We start from the raw sequence: 19,787 nt of genomic DNA, 5'->3' as shown, positions 1-19,787 counted from the left end.
TGCATTTAAATTTTTAATAAGTATTGACAATTTATTTCCCATCAGGTTGTACCAATTTACAGTCCCACTATCCATCTATGAGGTGGCTTGTTACCCCATACTCTCCTCAACACTGGGTTATCAAACTTTTAATCTTTGCTCATCTGATAAGTGAAAAATAGCATTCCATTGTAGTTTTATTTTTCTCTTGCTGTGAGTAAGGTTGAGTATCTTGACGTATAGTTGAACAATTTGTGTTTTCTTCACTATGATCTATTTATATCTCTTGCCCATTTATTGATTACTTGTCTTATAACTTGTAGAAAATCTTTGTATTTGAGAAATTGGCTCTTTTCTCTTGTATGATTTGTAGATATTATTTTCCCAGTTTGTCATTTGTCTTTTGACTTTGTTTATGGCTTTCATGCCATGCAGAAATTGATTTTCATATTGTGAGATTTATCAATCTTCTTTTCTTTTTTTTTTTCAACTTTCACGTTTTGGTTCAGACTTTGAAAGGCCTTTCCCCTTAGAGATTATTTTTAAAATGCCCCCTTTCCCTTTCTCAGCACTATTATGACTTGATTCCTTGTATACTTCTTTCCTTTAATGAGACTTGGGGGATAAGTAGCTACATGTACTTGATCCAGCCTTTGGGGAACTGCAGTCAAACTGAGTTCTCTTAAACTTCATACAGCCATACTGAGGGAGTGTGGTTTTGGGTAATACATGGCTGAGTACAGAAAAGGGATGGTTAGTGACAAGGATTGAGATTATAGTGGAACTACTCTTTATTATTCTTAAACCTACTATTTATATTTTTAAATCACATTTTTGAAGGATATTTGATAACATGGAAAATTTTTCCTAATGTAGATAGAATAAATGAAAGGAAAAGTATTTTAAAATATTTGGAACAAACACATGAAAAGATTTTCAACATCATTAGCCATTAAGGAAATGCAAAACCCCAAGGAGATACCACTTCATACCCACTGGGATGGCTATAATTTTAAAAATGGACAATAACAAGTGTTGGCAGGAATGTGGAGAAATTGGAACCCTCAGACATTGTTGGTGGGACTGCAAAATGGTGGAGCCGATTTGGAAAAGAGTTTGACAGTTCCTTAATAAATTGAACATAATCATAGTCTGTCTTCCCCTAGTCCTAGTTTAGACATGTTATTGCCTGTGTCTGAGCCTTACTATAAAAAGTATGAAGTTAGAAAAGCACAGGCATATTTGAGGATAGTTTGTATCTGCTAAGTTATAGTAACCTCCTGATTTGTGTCCTCACTTCCATCAGTGCTACCTGCATCTTGGAATTAATCCTCCTGGGGGTCACACTGCTTGGTTGGACTTCATAATCTAACCCTGAAATGTCCTTCCTTAATCTTTTCGCTGTTCCTGTGTTCAAGTCCTTTGCTTCAGTCAAGTGATCTGCTCAAGGCCAGTGCCTCACACATGTCTGGCACATAGGAGACACTCAGTAACTATTCTAATTAATCAGCAACTGTCCCTCAGTGGCATCATATGCTGTTCTAGTTGCATACCATTTTATATGCCATCTCTCTACGTAAATTGTCCTTTAAACACTATTTTTTCCAGTCACATATTACTCATCCCAGTTCCACAAAACCATCCTCAACCAGAAATGGCTGTTTCTTCTTTTGGCGTTCCACAGTACTGACTGCACCACTCACTGAGCACTTCTTATAACCATTGTACATGGGTTCATGTTTTATTAATCTCTACATTAGTATTTCCATTTTAGAATATTAATTTTTTAAGCTCATGGACAGTAATATGGCCTATTGTGAACTTCTGTGTCCTTTCTCTAAGCCACATTGCCTTCTCTGTTATTGTGTAATGTTTAAGAAACAGTGGCTACTTAATGCATGGTAAATAACTATAGGCAACCATCAGCAATTGAAGCAAATGCTTCTTTTCCCTTCTGCAGGCTATGCATTGTACTTCCTGCTGTGTCATACCAGTTTCCTTGGAGATCCAGATACTGTGGGCATATGTAGGCCTCCAGTCCAACCCACAAGCTCATGTGTCAGGAGCCCGATTCCTATACCACTGTCAGCCCATACAGGTAAGTCTTGGCTCATAAAGGACCACCAAGCCTTACAAAGCCTCGATTGTCTTATGAGCCGTTTGATGACCAGATAATTTTTTAACTTCTGAGAGCCAATTTATGCTACCAGCCAATGTTTGGTTAGAATGAGCTGACACAATTAACTTTCAAGTCAATCCTCCCTGCCTGGTTACTGAAATTTAACATGTTTTTATGGTGAATACAATCTATATCCCTTTTTTTCTGTTTTTTTTTTTTTTTAATTTCATGACTATAGTAATAGGTTAGTTCTTTTAACTTAATCATACCAGTATTACTACACTGGTTGATTCAACCACAGAAAAGATTTTCCATAACTGTGTTCAGTGTGACAGTCACATGCAAATTAGAGTCTCTGGGCCTGTTGGTTGCTGTTAAAGTTACTACTGTAGCTAGTTTGTAGTCATCAATTCTTGGTTGATTGCACTCCATTAAAATTAATTTTTGGGGACACGGGTTCATGCCCCAATCCGGGAAGATCCCACATGCTGTGGAGCAGCTGGGCCCATGAGCCATGGCCACTGAGCCTGCGCGTCCGGAGCCTGTGCTCCACAATGGGAGAGGCCACAGCAGTGGGAGGCCCACGTACCACAAAAATAAATAAATAAATAAAAATAAATTTTTTTTTTGCCTGCACCATGCGGCTTGTGGGATCTTAGTTCCCGGACCAGGGATCGAACCTGTACCCCCTGCAGTGGAAGTGCAGAATCCTAAACACTGGACTGCTGGGAAATTCCCTAAAATAAATAATTTTAATATGTAGTAAACATATACCCATTGTTTATGATGTACCTTAAGACAGCTTTAGCATCTATCTTGGTTTTAGAACCTAACACTTAGCTTTAGAAGTTCAAAAACAGAAATCATTAGGTCCTGGTGAACTGATTCGTGTATGAACTTATTAACTTTTAATGGAAATTAAAACTAATTGAAATTATTACCTGTAAGTCATTGCATTTACCTCCCAGAAAAGAAACTAGAGACTACATTTAAGTCAGAAGTAAAACACCTTTAGCTCCTCCCTCACAACAGAGTTGACCACCTTAGCTCTCTATGCCTGTAAATGTGTTAAAACTTAGGTTGCTGGAAACTGTGTTAATGAGAACATTCCATTCTCCCTGTGTTGGTTTACTGAATAAGATAGAACTCTCTGTAAGACTCATTTAATCTGTTACAGATACTGCACTGAATCTATTGTTTTATTTTTATGAACTGTATCTTTATTTATGAATACCTGTGTAGTTTGGGAGTATACCTACAGGACTGTTTTTATCTTCCTGAATCTCTGGCTCTGTTAGGCATTGAAGCTACCCAGTGCCTCTTTCTTGTCTAGATATTTTTAATCATTATATTTTTCTAGTATTTAGTAAAGGTTAGCTTTTCAGGTTAGTCTTCCCCCTCTACAAAGTGTTTTGTTTTTTAAATTTGTGTCAACATTTAAAAATCAAGAAATTTTACCTTCACATCCAGATCTCTGACTTCTCTTGAAAATCCGGTGGTAAAGATCCTACACTCCTGCATGGCATAAACTCTCCTGCCGCTGAATGGTGATTTCAGCTAATAGAGTACCCCATTCACACAGCCTATACCTACCTACCCTTAGCCATCCCACTTCTCTCATTCAGGTTATTTGCTTAGGCTGGTAGGCATTTGTGTTTTTGCACCTTGAAATGAAGGTCGGCTGAATTTTGAACTGAACTGTCTGAATGACTGTTCATGGTATAAATGTAGCTTTAGAAACACTTGAGATTCCTCTCACTATAAAAAGTAAAGCGGCAAAATTTTTGGAATGTTCCCAGCAACAAACTACAAAATAGGGAAGAATTTAAGCAAAACACTGTGTAGACTTCCCTGTCTTCTTGTATGATAATAATAATAGCAAAACATTTATTGAACATTTACTATGTAACAGGCACTGGTAATATTTTTTATGTGTTTTTAGTATTGAATTCTCACAACAAACCCATGAAGTAAATAGGACTTATTTACATGGTACTCTGCTGCTTATGTTTTTGTACTAATTGGTCCTTTAAAGGGATCATTAAGTTTGGGTCTTGATAAAATACATCATGTCTTCTGTCTGAATATAAACTTTCTTTTAATTTAAAAAAGAAAATATATCTCAAGGAAGAAACAACTAGTTATAAAGAATATTTTGAATCAATAAAACCAAAATAATAAGTGAGGTAAAAGAACAGTGTAGCATCACAGAATCAAGGCTCTGAACCTTTCTAGAATTATAATATTCATTTCTATATTTAAGTGGATCATCAAGCTTTTTGGATTATCTAGGAGACCTGTTGCCTGAAGTTGAGGGTGGTAATTAAGAACCCAGGCATGAGTCAGACAGACGTAGGCCCAAATCAAGTTATTTTATTTCTCTAAATCTAATTACTCTCATCTACAAGATGGAGATTAATAATAATACTTCATTAGGTTGTGCAGATTAAATGAGATCATAAAATAAAACATTTAACGTTTCCTGGCACATAGTGAATACTCAGTAAATATCGCTCATCATATCATCATTATTATTTTATTATCATACCTTTTTTGGTTCTGAATTTCCATATAAATAGCATATCAAATAGGTTTAAAGCAAAACACAAAAGAGATAAGCAGGAATTAGAGCAGTGTTTTTCAACCTTTGTTGGCTATCATCCATGGTAAGAAATATATTTTACATCACAACCCAGCTTATAACACATACTTATATAAAACTGAAATAAGATTTTTATAAAACGTTATCTTTATGCAGTACACTCTGTGATAGTCTGTTCTATTGTAATATATTCTGTTTTATTTTTAATGGTAGACACTAGTGGGTCACAATTTGCAATTTGAAAAACTTTTAGAGAATATATCTCTGACTACATTTCAAAACTTAATATATTGTTTAATAAATGCCTTTTATTCATTATATTGTAAATGAAAGTTAGCAGTGTTTATGCCTCAATTAAATAGCATATGCTAGAAAAACTGCCAACCTAGCTATCAGTCTAGCTAGTGGTTCTTAATTTTATGGATCCTGTTGAGAATCTGTTGAAAGCTATTCACTTACTAGAAAAATGCACAGACACACAACATTCTTTATATAGTTTCAAGGGATTTATTGATTTCTTGAAGCCCGGCTAAGAATCTCTGCCACAATCTCTTAATTAAACAGGCAGTATACTAGGAAAGATAAAGAACACTAAACAAAATGAGAATAATTCAGAATTCGATTTTTTGAAATAATTGCTATGAAAGAAAGGACTAGGAAGTGGCTGGATTGGTAACAAACAGTTCTGTTTCTCGTTTCTGTTGATGTTTTGGAGAACACCAAATGACCTCTCTTCCGAGAAGGGGCAACAGTAACACCGCCAGTGGACTTGGTTCCTATGACAGTCAGTAAAGTTTCTGTCACTAAAGTCTTTCTTTTTCAAGGATCAGTCAACCACTATTTGCTTCTGTCTTGATGAATGATTAGACTACAGAAGTTCTCTGCCCCTTTCTGTGGTTCTTAGTAGCCTGTATAGAACTTTACCTAGTTCACTGGGTTGTTCTGTTATCTTATTACCTCTTTTCATTTTTTTAAAGAACTTTTTAAAGTTATGCTCATTGTTCCATATGTTAAAATGTATAACCAGCTAAGATCTCTCCCTGACACATGATGTTTAGGAACATTTACTCTAACATACTCATTCTCTTTGACTCATTTGAAAATCTTGATAACTTCACTGACATCTTTAAAATAAGTGAGGGTATTAAAATTTTTTCATTGGTTTTTCCCTCAAATATATGTTTTTCCCCAAGAAAATATGGAGAAATAATGTATATGTTATCTGGAAAGTGTTATATATAAATAATTCATTAGTTATTTTTCAGAAATTATTACTGATTTTACTGTATTTAAATCACTAGTTCTCCTAAAATCAGTTTTAATACCAGATATCAGCAAACTTCTTAAAAATCATGTACTTATAAGTTCTAACAATCATAATAGATACCACCATTTCTGATTGTCTTAGATTAAATGAGACTCATGAATATAACAAGCAGATGTAGTTCATGTTTTTGCATTGGATTCTCATTTGGACAAACAATTGTAAAATATATTTTGGGATAGTTGAGGAAACTTGAATATAGACTATATTTTAGATAGAAATACCATTAACATGAAAAAATAGAGATTCATTTTTTTAAAGTAGATTATAAAACAGCCTATACAGTATGATCCCATATAGTTAAAAATGCATATATCAATGTCTGTGTGTATAGATAAAGATGTAAATGTTAATAGTGGTATTCTTGGTGATGGAAATATGGTGTTTTTATATCTTTTTTATTTATCATTATTCTTTAATTTTTTACAGTATAATTTACTGCTTTTGTAATAATTAAACTTTCTCAAAGTCACTAAGAAAACATCTAAAAATAACTAGATGTTATTTTCAGGAATTCCCTGGTGGTCCAGTGGTTAGGACTCTGTGCTTTCACTGCCAAGGGCACGGGTTTGATCCCTAGTCAGGGAACTAAGATCCTGCAAGCAGCACAGCATGGCCAAAAATTAAAAATAATAATAATAATTAGATGTTATTTTAAAGATGAATTTATTCAGTTTCATTTACAATAGCATGAAAAAACATAAAGTACTTAGGAACAAATTTAGCAAAAAGAATGCAAAAACTCTTCATTATAGAACATTACTGAGAGAAATTACAAGAGACCTAAATAAATGGAGTGATATACCATGTTCATGGAGAAGAAGACAGATCCATTATCTGTCCCCAGATGGATCTATAGAATCAATGCAAACCCCCAAAATTCCTAGTAGGCATTTTTGTGGAAATTGACAAGCAGATTTTAAAATTTACATGAAAATGCAAAGGACTTAGAATAGCCAAAACAATTTTGAAAAAGAAGAACAAAGATGGAGGACTTTACTGATTTCAGGATTTACTCTAAATCTTAGTGTGGTGCTGGTAACAAATAGACCAATGAGAAAAAAACAGGAAATCTAAAGATAGATCCACAAAAAATTCAATAGGAAAAGGACTTTTTTTAAAACATTTGGTGCTGGAACAACTGGATAAAACTGGAACTACTGAATAAACATATGGGGAGAAAATGAACTAACTCCGTACACAAAAATACTTATGCCTTGATCATAAACCTATATGTGAAATACAGAGTCATAAAGCTTCTAAAAGAAACAGAATATCTGCAAATTTGAAGTAGGTAAAGATTTCTTGGGCAAGAAACAAAAATCATTAACCATAAAACTAAAAACTTGATAAATTCGACCTCATCAAAATTTAAAATCTCTGCTTATCAAAAGATACCGTTATGAAAATGAAAAGCCAGACTGCAGCTTGGGAGACCATATTTCTCAATGCATTATCTGACAGAAGATCATATTGAGAATATGTAAAGAACACCAACAAATAAATAATGCAAGGACCAAAAAAAAAAAACCCACTAGAAATGGGCAAAAGATTTGAACAGATACTACATAAATGACCAATAAACATGAAAAAGTGCTCAACATCTTTAGTCATTAGGGATATGCAAATTAAAAGCATAAGACACCACTCACTAGAATATCCAATAGAATATGCACTAGAATAGCTAAAATCAAAAAGACTGTGATAACATGAAATCTTGCAAGAATGTAGAACAACTGGAGCTCCCATACTTCGCTAATGGGAATGAAAAATGGTACAATCACTTAGTCTTACAAATTCATCTTCTCTATGACCCAGCAATTTTTCCTGGTTATTTACCCAAAAGAAATTAAAACATATGTCCAAAACAAGATTTGTACAAGAATGTTCATCACAGCCTTAGTCTTAATAGCACATAGTCCATAGTCTGAAATATGTAGCTACAAAAACATAAATCTAAGAGATGGTATCCACGGCTTTTTCTCTAATAGTGACAGTTTTTATTTGTATTGATTTGACATCGAGGATTAGCACATAATGGTTTAAAAGTTATCATTATAAATATGTAATATAGTAACATATAGGGTGTACTTCTTATTACCAAAGCCAAACAGAATCTAATCCAAACTTTTCATGTTATTAAACAGTAAATCTTACTTGGGGACAAAGTATTTTGGTGCATGTAAACTGAACTGAAACAAATAAATTCCCTAAGCTTCACAAAGTGTTAAAACAGAATTGCTGGTGGCAAACATCATAAAATATTATAGCTTAAGGTAGAAATAAATTGTCAACCATACATAACAGAACTAGATCCATAGTAAAAGAAATTGTGCTGACTTGGCTTTGTGCCTTTTGTTTTGATAAAAGAAATGAGATGACCGGACTTTTTTTTTTTGACTGGGTTGGGTCTTCGTTGCTGAGCGTGGGCTTTCTCTCATTGCGGCGAGCAGGGTGCTACTCTTCATTGTGGTGTGTAGGCCTCTCATTGCGGTGGCTTCTTTTGTTGCAGAGCATGGGCTCTGGGCGTGCGGGCTTCAGTAGTTGTGGCCCGGCTTAGTTGCCCAGCGGTATGTGGGATCTTCCCAGACCTGGGATTGAACTCGTGTCCTCTGCATTGGCAGGCGGATTCTTGACCACTGTGCCACCAGGGAAGTCCCAATAACCGGACTTTGAGGGGTTTTTGGGTTTTTTTGTTTGCTTGTTTGTTTTTTTGTTTTGTTTTGTTTTTTTTAGTATTCTTGCTACACATGCTAAACAGTGAATTCTCTAATTTTGCTTATATATAACTTTTAAAATGCAAATAAAAAAGTTTAGACTTAAGAATTCATGTGTAACACACTGAACTTAACTTTAAAATCTTTTTCATGTGGCACTAAAACACAGGTTCTAAAATGGATCAATAACATTCAGTATTATCCAGTGACCTGGCAAGTGCATTCAAGTTCCTTTTAATTATTGGATTATCTACTAGACTGCACTTGTTCCAAACCTCCACATAAATATGGAGGCATATTTTTAATATATGAAGTATAAGCATTTCATTTGAAATATTAACAAATAAGTATATGAATGAATGAACCACAACCTTTAGAGATCCTAATTACAGTGTGGTGGGAAGGATAAGGAGTCAAAGTAACCTGTAATTGCTGACTCTCAAATTAGCTATGGCATACTTACTACCTGTGATTTATTTACCTCTTCTTACTTTATATTAGTTCCCTATCTCCAAAATACCTCTACTCATTTGTGCAACAAAGGATCTTTGTTGAGTGCCTCCCCTGTGCCAAGGATCATGCTTGGTGCTAGGTACAGTGTGGTAAACAAGATAGACGTCATCCACCCTTACAGAAGGTGTGGAGCAATACCGAGGTGAGGTTTGGAACACTGTTACAGAAACTATCCAGGATATGCTGATAGCCTGGGCCCAGATGTGAGGGTTGCAGGAAGGAGACAGAATTCAGGAGATTTATCACGGATAGAACTTGACTGCTTGGATGCAGAGGTTGAGGGAGAGAATGAGTCAAGGATGATGGATAGTTTTGTTTGGACATTTCATTCAATTCTTTTATATCTTATATGGTAATAGCCTGTTGACTACCAAATGTAATCCTACTTTTTGCAGTAACCCTTGTATTTTTCATCACCCCCCCACCGCCACCACCACCACCCTTTTTTTAATTTGGTAGGTATTCTGAAGTTTTTCTTCCTTTTTTGTTTTGTTTGTTTTGGAAGGCCACCCTCAAGCTACTGGAACCCACTTTGCCTGTCAAGTGCCTGGAAATATACATCTCCCAGATGGCTCTTAACTAATGACTTAAGGGCATAGGAATATGAGAGCCCAACTCCCATGCCTTGGGTTGGGAGCACACAAATTGTTGGAACTGTAAATCCTACATTATAGCTCAGAATTCCCCTGCAGATTAGGCTAATGCTACATAATGGTATAATATATCAAATTAATTAATAATTGTATATTTTATCAAAATAATATGTAAACATATTTTTAAAGTCAAAAAAGGCTAGAAAAGAGGATCTCTTAACAAAAAATAAAGTCCCATATGCCCCCTGCTCTCCAGAAATTAACCTGTTTAACTCTTTTCCTCTTTCTTGCTGGTCTTTGTCTCAATTTCTAAGCAGTATCATACTCAGTTATCTCTTGAATTTAGAGTTTATATAATCTATTGACATCCTATCTTGGTAGATGAGTTTAGCTTTGTTACTCTTCTCCTACCCCTCCCACCACTCTCCCAGTATAGTTACATCAAAATGTTTTATTAAGTCAATATTCAGTGTTTCGTTTTTGTGATCATACATTTATGTTGAGCCAAGTAATTAAATTTTTGTAAAATGTTTTATTCTTCCTAAAATTAATAATTACCTCATATTTCATTTCTTTAATTTTCTTTGAGCTAATGGCTAAAACTTCTCACATACTCTAACAGCTCTGTAAAATTTCTCTCAATACAGTTTTCCAGCTGCATTGCCAGCTGAACTTGCCAATAGTGCTTACTTGTTCTACCTTTCCTACGTATTTTCTTCATGGAGAGCTCCATAATCTAATGTAAAATGGACTAGTTGCTGCCCAGCAGCTGTTTTGGAACTTTCCTTTACTGTCATCTTGGAGATTCCCCCTTGCTTCCTACTTGTGTTAGAGTTGCTGTTAACTAGACATTACCTTTTCATTTTTCTTGGCTTATTCTCTTGTTTTGGTGGAGCTCAAATTCTAATAACATCTTTGAAAAAAGGAGCATGTAAAATACATTTTTTTCTTTAGTTCCCACATCTAAAGATAACTTTATTTAACCACCATCGTTATCATTATCATGATGCATAGTTGATCATTTGGCTAGGTATAGAATTCTAGATTGAAAATAATTTTCACTCTCAATTTTGAAAGCATTCCTCTAGTTTCCAATATTGCTGTTGAGAAGCCATTTTAAGATATTATTTTTACCCCTAATAGTCTGAAGTTTCCACAGAATGAGGCCTTGGGTAGTATTTTTTCTTTATTCATCATACCAAACAATTCATGGGATTTTTTTACTCTTTTAAAGCTCAGTTCTGATAAATTTCAATTATTATTATATGTTTAATAATTTCCTCCCCACTATTTTCTGTTCTTTCTTTTTGGAATTCCTGTTAATCTGTTACAGGATCACTATATTGATTCTCTAATTTTTTCTTTTCTCTTATATTGTCTCTCTTTTATCTTTTTGTTCTTTCTAGAAGAGTTCCTCAACTTTGTCTTTGAGTCTTTTTACTGAATTTCTTTTGGCTATCACATTTTTAATATCTGAGAGCTCACTCCTATTCTGTATCTTTTCATAATATCCTTTTCTTATCTATTTTTAAGATATTAACAATTTTTTGTCTTCATCTTTAATCTCTGTTTCCTCTGAATTTGTTTATTCCATTCATTTGGTACAGTTTTTCTCTTTAACATGAGAAACTTCTCCCACTTACCTGGCAATCTCTAGCTGTCTATCCAAAATAAGAGTAAGGTGCTAAACTGATGGACAGCTCTGTGATCATGAGTGAGACTTATTGACTTGTAGGCTTCACTGTAGGGTGGTTAGGTGCTGTAGCTTTGAGGGTTGTAGGACTGCCAATGTCATTATCTTTTTATCTTCTTATTGGGACTGTTCATTTTCTCCAGAAAAAAAACCCTTCCTGGCTCCTGACTGAAGGGTATGTGTATAAGACCATCTCTCACCATTTTGAAGCCAGACTAGGGGAAGGGATTTCATTATACATAATAATTGCCCTATTTTTAGTTCCATACCTCACTCTGTCCTTTTCTTTTTAATTTATTTATTTTATTTATTTTTTTATTTTTGGCTGTGTTGGGTCTTCGTTGCTGTGTGCAGGCTTTTTTTTTTTTTTTTCTCTAGTTGCAGAGAGCGGGGGCTACTCTTCTTTGAGGTGTGAGGGCTTCTCATTGCAGTGGCTTCTCTTGTTGCAGAGCACAGGCTCTAGGCTTGCGGGCTTCAGTAGTTGTGGCTCGCCAGCTCTAGAGCGCAGGCTCAGTAGTTGTGGCGCACAGGCTTAGTTGCTCCACAGCATGTGGGATCTTCCTGGACCAGGGCTCGAACCTGTGTCCCCTGCATTGGCAGGCGGATTCTTAACCACTGTGCCACTAGGGAAGCCCTCACTCTGTCCTTTTCTATGTCCAGTGGCCCTAAATCCAAAATTTCTCTGGTTTAAATTTTCTAGTCTCTTGCTGAGATAGGGAAAGGGTGGTTGTCTGATTGCCTTGAGGAGGGTATCATTCAGTAACCATTTTCTGTCCCTGCCTCATCCCTGCTTCCCTGTTGTCTTCTGTTACTGAGTCTTTCAGGGTTCTACAGAGATCTTCTTCTAGTCTCTGAAGGCTTTTAGGTTTGGCCTTCTTTCCCTCTGTGAAACCTTGCCTCCGTTTTCTGTATTCACATATTATGATATCTCTCCATTTCAGTGAAGATGGAATTTTGTATCTGTTTCTTATTGTATTGGAGTGGTTTTAAGATATACAGAGAGAAGACGTGTCTTTACATTGCCATCCTAAAATCAAGTCCAGTAGTAGCTCTTGATGAGCCTAATCCCAAGTGAGTCTGAAGAAAACAGTTCAAAGAACTTTTACCATGTGGGATTTCCCAGCCATCGAAATACCACTATAGACTTAAACATATATATATACACATATATATGTCTGTGTGTATATGTATGTATATATGTGTGTGTGTGTATATATATATTTGGGTAGACATGGGCCTAAAGTTTGCCTTCTTGGGCTCATAGCTATCTAAGAGGTCAGTTCTCAGTATAGGCTGACCCCAAGGCTCCAGAAGTTCCCTGATTTGGGAGTTTGCAGGGGCTAATGACACTTTTCCCTACCTCAGCTTGAAACCAATTAAAAGAGTCAGGTGGAGATCAAAATATCAGCTTTATCACTAATAAACACTAGATAGGTAGATTTGGCTTGGGTGTGTAGCAGTGAGCTTCCTAATGTAAAACTACACTCTTCCATTATGAGGCCACTACCCTAGTTATAACCACAACACCTGGGACTGCTTGTAGGCAGTTTAAAATCTCCCCTCCCCCTAAAGGCTCTGAAATGAGTCAGAACAGCCCATTAATTAAATCAGCTCTTAGGCAACACTGAACCCAAGGCTGAAAATTCATTCCCTATTCTATTTCCCATTCCAAAGTGTTTCTAGCCATCCCAGCTCATATAGCTCATCAGGCATTCTGCAGTGAGGTTAAATAACAATGTTAACATATTTCAATAATGTCAACTGCAAAGATTTGCTCCAAAAATTGAATATATATCCTTTCCCCATTATAAAGTTCCTAGGGAAAAATTAAAATCCTAAACAGGAAATCCTTTTGTAAGTTAAAGTCCAAAGAAAGTTTATTGCTTAATCTTAAGTAATAAACTCCTCCCCATTTTCTTTGTCTGGTTAGTCTCAGCCAGTTTTCAATGCCTGGCTGGAGTCAGGATACCCTCAGCATCTTCAGCCTAAGCTGGCTGTACTTGGAATGTATGTGGGTCTTTCAATGCCACAGAAGTTACATTAGTTCTATGCCAAGTCCCATATGAGCGTCACTGTTTAAAAAAAAAAATCCAAAGAGTCAGTATGACATGCAAGATTATCACAGCACTGGCCCCACATCCATTTATTTTAAAAATGCCTGTGGAAGGGTATACCGAGCCTGATATTTACTGTTCCCAGAGCCTGATATTTACTGTTGCCAAAGACCACAGCAGAGATAAGTGGCATCAGAGTGAAGGAAGGTAAATGAAAATCTTCATTTCTGGTTCAACAAGATAGTTATTTACTGTCAAATTATAATCAAAAGTTTGCCTAGTGAACAGAGTCAGAACAAAGGGAATTCAGTTTAGACAAACTTAATTCCAGTCATCAGGCTGCAACCATATCTACCCAAAGCTGTGTCTATTAGATCAGATACTTGAGTCAGCTTGACAAGGAGCATCTTTTTCATTTGACTTGAATTGGTGTTTGGTTGGGAGGATCCTTTCTAACCCTGAGATTCTGTGAATTTGATGGTTTTTCAATCTACATTACTGAGTTCTTTGCTTTTTCCATGAAGTTTCACATTTCTTTCTACAACTGAAGAAGGAATAGAAATACTGCTAGTACGTGTGTACTGTTTCAGAGCCTGGAACCTTCTGGGACCTGATAAGGTAGAGCTGCTAAACACCTAACAGCAGCAGTTTCTACCTGATAAGGTAGAGCTGCTAAACACATAACAGAAGCAGTGGCTTCTTTGATATCAGACAGGTCCCCAACTGCGGGAAGCTAGAGTCAGTCTTTTGGTAGGTGTAATTGTTCACAGTTCTGGTGTCCTCGAGTATTGCTAAGAAATTAATTTCCTTGTGTCTCACTCAGAAGGAGAACTACATAGGATCAACATGAGAAAAAGGTCTGTCTTGCTTAGAGCAGTGTGTTTTGAGTCTTTATTCAGGGAAGTAATAATAACAGTCAAATTGGAGGGCTATTTGAATGGGTACCAAGCACTAACCTGTCACAGACATTCTTCCTGCAGGATTCCCAACAAGAAACAGAAGTACCTTTGACAACTGTTGTGACCTTTGTGGACATTACCCAGAAGCCAGAGCCTCCAAGAGGCCAACCCAGAATGGACTGGAAATTGCCATTCGACTTCTTCTTTCCCTTCAAAATGGTATTCAGCAGAGGAGTAGACTCTCAAAAAGGCTCAGTCTCTCCCATTCTTATCCTGTGTCTCTTACTACTTGGAGTTCTCAACCTAGAGACTAAGTGAAAAAAAGGAGAAGAAGCAGATTTCAATTTTTCCCATGGGAAGTTCAGAGGCACCCTGCTTATCTTGGCTAAACAGATCCTCACCTACTCATGACCAGAGGAGAGCATTTAGGAAAACAGAGGACCTAAATGAAGGAGTGGAATTGCTGGGCAATACGGTAACTTTATGTTTAATCTACTGAGGAACTGCCAAACTACTTTCCAAACTGGCTGCACCACCAGCAGTATGTGAGGGTTCCAGTTTCTCCACATCCTTCCCAATATTTGTTATTTTTATATTAGGCATCCTAATGGGTGTGAAATGATATCTCATTGTGATCTACCATGCCTTTTTAAACTGTAGTGTATGAGATCTTACACTAGAAATGAGCACATCTGCTCTTCCAAGGCAGGAATACCGCAAGTATTCTTTTCCTCTCTACCCCTCTGCTAATTTGATTAGCTTGTAAGCTTAGTTTCCAATTACAAAGCTGCTTAACATATCTTAGATAAGATTTTATGATGTTCGTATCTCCAGTCACTCCCCTTGTAACAGACCTTTGAAAAACATTTTTTTTGTTTTTTGCGGTACACAGGCCTCTCACTGTTGTGGCCTCTCCCGTTGCGGGGCACAGGCTCCGGGCGCAGGCTCAGCGGCCATGACTCATGGGCCCAGCCGCTCCGCAGCATGTGGGATCTTCCCGGACCGGGGCACGAACCCATGTCCCCTGCATCGGCAGGTGGACTCTCAACCACTGCGCCACAAGGGAAGCCCTGAAAAACATTTTTTAAAATCATCTAGAGAATAATGCAGTGTTCTTCCCTCCCTTTATTTATACAGGAGGTCTCTTACTGCACGAGGTCTCTATTGTAATAATGTATTCAATTTAAGGAGCAAGTTTTACTGTAAAGGGGTATGTGCAATTTGGATAGAATGAAATTGAAATCCCAGCTGGCCCGTTACAGGTGTGGAGAAACAGGTACTCTCGGATACTTTTAGTGAGAACATAAACTGGTAGAAACTTGGAGAGAAGGGCAAATAGCTATTTAATATGTATCAAAAGCCTTAAAAATGTTCACAAACTTTAACCCAACAATTCCACTTATTAGACATTATGGGGGGGGATGTCCAACAATAGGGAATTAGTTAAGTAAACTATGATGTATCCATAGATTGCAATGTTGTACAACCACCGAAAATTGAGTAGACCTGGCTTTATTGCCATAAGAAAACATTCATGATCTATTTTTAGTGAATAAAATAGGCTACAAAATAGTACATATACTTTATGGTGCTATTTTTGTAAAACAAAAAATATTTATACATATGTACTTAAACATCTGGAAAGCTAACATGTCTAAAATGGGATTTTTTTCTTAATAATAAGCATTTCTGATTTTTATAATCAGAGAAAATAAAACTGTATTTTAAAGAAAATATTTGTTCTCCAGGAAAAACCTCCCTGTTTATTGTATATAGGAATGTTCCTTATTTATGAGTAACTTCCCATTTCTGTTGATATATTTGCTTGTTTGGCATTCTGGGCCTGTCTTTTAAAGCAGGGGTTCCTAAAGGCCAGTCACATCATAAACTGGGGTTCTTTAAAAATGCTGATTCCTCGGCCCTGCATCTAGAGATTCTAATTCACTTGGGGCTCAAAGAATCTGTATCTTTTAAAAGCCTTCCTGGTGCTTCTGATGTTCAGCCTGGTTTGTGAAACTACAAAGTTATATTGCATAGTCTGGCTGAAACTGGTTAAGTGTTTGTCCTAACATTGCCAACTCACGTAACATGTCTACCGGCCTAGCCTACTCCCTTTTCTCGGAGAATCCCCTCCACACAGAGCTCTACTGTGTTGGAGTTACCTGCATGACCCCTCCTCTCCCTGCCACAGCTGACTAGACCATAAATGGAGTCCTGGACCAAGTTAGGCCAGTAAGATTTTCTCTCTAGGAATATGAAACTAGGATGAAGTCTAAAAGTCAGTGGGGAGGAGGCACTAAAGATATTTTAGGGCTGAGGAAGCCATTTTCCACCAGATGTTCACTAATGAAGAGTGTATCTTAAACGGAGAAAAAAGAAGCAGATTGCAGACAGAAGTGTAAATAGGAAACCCAGAAATGGAGGAGAATATTGGTTCCCAACTTCCAGTTCCTTGTACCCACCTGTTATGACATCCAATTTTACCTTCTGCTCTTCTTTACATTTTACTCTTTCTAGTAAATTGTTTTGTTTGAATAAGTTTCTGTTACTAACAATTAAAGAACCTGAGACTAAGATAACTTTATTTTTTAAAAGATTTATTTATTTTATTTTTGTCTGCATCAGGTCTTAGTTGTGGCACGCGGGATCTTTCATTGCAGCGCGCGGGCTCTTCGTTGCAGCATGCAGGCTTCTCTCTAGTTGTGGCGTGCAGGCTCCAGAGCGTTTGTGCTCTGTAGTTGTGGCACGTGGGTTCCAGAGCTCATGGGCTCTGTAGTTTGTGGCACGCAGGCTCTCTAGTTGAGGCGCACGAGCTCAGTAGTTGTGGTATGCGGGCTGTTACCCCGCAGCCCGTGGGATCTTAGTTCCCTGACCAGGGATGCAACCTGTGTCCCCTGCATTGTAAGGCGGATTCTTTACCACTGGACCACCAGGGAAGTCCCCTAAGATAACTTTAACCTAGTACTCTATGGCAGGTAAAGATGCAGTCTTCAATCCTGCATGCTTATAGTCAAGTTCTAAATAGTCCACTTCCTTTGTGACTTTCTGGTCATGTCCAGCCCTATTTCCACTTGCTGAGACAAAAGTTAAATCCCTCCAATCCAAATAGAATCACTTTTTTTTTTTTAAGTTACATGAAGGAAAGATACCATGGCTGTATTATTTCCTTGATTTCTTTTTTCTTTCTTTCTTCATTTTTTTTGGTTATATTCACTAGTTTGTTTTATTTTCTATTTCCTTCATTTCTATGGAAAGGCAAACTAGATTATAATTCTGGTATTTGATTTTTCCCAACCCACAGTCACAAATCCCACTCCTTTCTCTTTATTGGTGAAGTAGAATATTAATAGTAAGACAGTAATGAAAATAAATAGAAAATATTTGGACAATGTTAAAGGATTTTCATATTTGATCTTTTTGTTTTGTTTTGTTTTGTTTGCGGCACGCGGGCCTCTCACTGCTGTGGCCTCTTCCGCCGCGGAGCACAGGCTCCGGATGCGCAGGCTCAGCGGCCATGGCTCACAGGCCCAGCCCCTCCGCTGCACGTGGGATCCTCCCGGACCGGGGCACGAACCCACGTCCCCCGCATCGGCAGGCGGACTCTCAACCACTGCGCCACCAGGGAAGCCCCATATTTGATCTTAACAATGCTATAGGCTAATTTATGTAGAATATAGTATATAGAATATAGGCAAGTATAGAAGATAGACAAGGGCATTATTATTAACACATTGCTTATTTGAGAAAACTAAGCCCAAGGAAGTTATTTGAGATAACTAAGCCCAAGGAAATTAAGTCCATTCATTTATCAAATATTTATTGGCTATTATGTGCCAGGAATATACTTCCCTGCTCTTGGGAGCTTATATTCTAGCAGGGAAGGCAGACAAACAATTAACATAAGGTGATGTGTGGGTTAAGGACACATGAAGAACAGAACAGCACTTCCTGAGTGGAGAAAGCCTCTGTCCCTAATGATTTTAGCTATACCCACAGTTACCTATTTTGTTCTAAGTTCATGGTGAGAATCTTAAAAGCTCAAGTACCCAATGAAACTACTGGAGGGCAGTTTTATTTCTTTTGTATCCCCTACCCTACTTTAAATCCAAAGTGCTCAAAACTTAACACATGTTCGGTGTTCTCATCCGTCATCCAAAAGAATTGCTCCCCTCATCTATTTCCTAACACTGTGTTGCAGCACCACCAGATTTGCAACTACCCCTCCTTGTCTCTCACCCTCCCCCTTTCAAGAGTTAGCGAGGTCACCTCTCCCTCCTTTATGCTCCCTGCCCCCTACTGGAGCCTTTTCCCCAGTCATCATTTCTTTACTTGGGCCTTTGCGATAGGCTAACCAAGCTCCCAGCTTATACCCCTCTTTACTGATTTCAGACACACAAATCTGATCATGCCACTCCAGTACTTTAAAAGTCATGGTTCTCTAACTTTGAGGATGATAAAACTTGAAACCTTTAGCATGGCACAGAAATTTTGCAAGATGCGCCTACCCCACCCAACACCCCATCTATCATGTCCCACATGCAGCCTCTCCTCATAGGGTGTCTCCTGCCTCTGCATATTCCATTCCCTCTTCCTCCTGTGATCCTGCTCCCCTCTTATACGTGAACTACTTCTTGTCCTTCAAAGCACGATTTGAGGGCTTCCCTGGTGGCGCAGTGGTCGAGAGTCCGCCTGCCAATGCAAGGGACACGGGTTCGTGACCCGGTCTGGAAAGATCCCGCATGCCGCGGAGCGGCTGGGCCCGTGAGCCATGGCCGCTGAGCCTGCGCTCCGCAACGGGAGAGGCAACAACAGTGAGAGGCCCGCGTACCACAAAAAAAAAAAAAGCACAATTCGAATATCTACTCTTTTCAAAGCCTTGCCTGTTGTGCCCCTGGGCACCCCCTCCTCTAATATTAATCACACAGTGCTGTAATCTTTTGCTCACCTGTCTGCCTTCTCATAAGGCTATGGACTGATCTAGAGAGATGATGATGTCTTCCTCCAAACCTAGGGAATGCCTGCTACATGAAGTAGCCAACGTTTTAAGAGCGAGGGAATGAATAAATAGGCTCAGCAATGCTCTCAGGGACAACTACGCAAGGGGCAAGATGCCTTCCTCGTCACCGACCTCCACCCAAGTGCTCTGCCCTCCCCAACCCCCCACGTGCCCAGCGTGCCCAGCACTACCTCTGTGCCTATGCAGGAATGTGCCCTTTGAGGAAAACACAGCAAGTATAACAGAGGGAGAGAGTCTGAAATCTAATTTAAAGGGTGGATCCGCATTCACCTTTGGA

General features: G+C 37.8%; 1 protein-coding gene across 10 annotated transcripts in view; it reads left to right on the top strand.

The window, feature by feature from the left end:
• TCTN3 (tectonic family member 3) overlaps positions 1-17,072 on the top strand; it is a 29,222-nt gene extending 12,150 nt beyond the window's left edge. For 7 of the 10 annotated variants that reach the window (XM_060125379.1, XM_060125376.1, XM_060125378.1 and 4 more), the window contains 2 exons: positions 1,940-2,077; positions 14,560-17,072. In XM_060125379.1, the coding sequence (XP_059981362.1) occupies positions 1,940-2,077; positions 14,560-14,811 (390 nt within the window). In that variant the 3' untranslated portion in view covers positions 14,812-17,072. Of the gene's footprint in view, positions 1-1,939; positions 2,078-3,568; positions 3,710-14,559 lie in introns of those variants that run through there. The other 3 variants (XM_060125373.1, XM_060125371.1, XM_060125375.1) reach the window with 2 other exon arrangements.
• Positions 17,073-19,787: the final 2,715 nt, after the last annotated feature.

The sequence above is a fragment of the Lagenorhynchus albirostris genome, chromosome 16 (genome assembly GCF_949774975.1).
Source record: "Lagenorhynchus albirostris chromosome 16, mLagAlb1.1, whole genome shotgun sequence".
Taxonomy (NCBI): Eukaryota; Metazoa; Chordata; class Mammalia; order Artiodactyla; family Delphinidae; genus Lagenorhynchus; species Lagenorhynchus albirostris.
The sequence above is the reverse complement of the archived record's forward strand: the minus strand, read 5'-3'. Positions and strand labels throughout refer to the sequence as shown.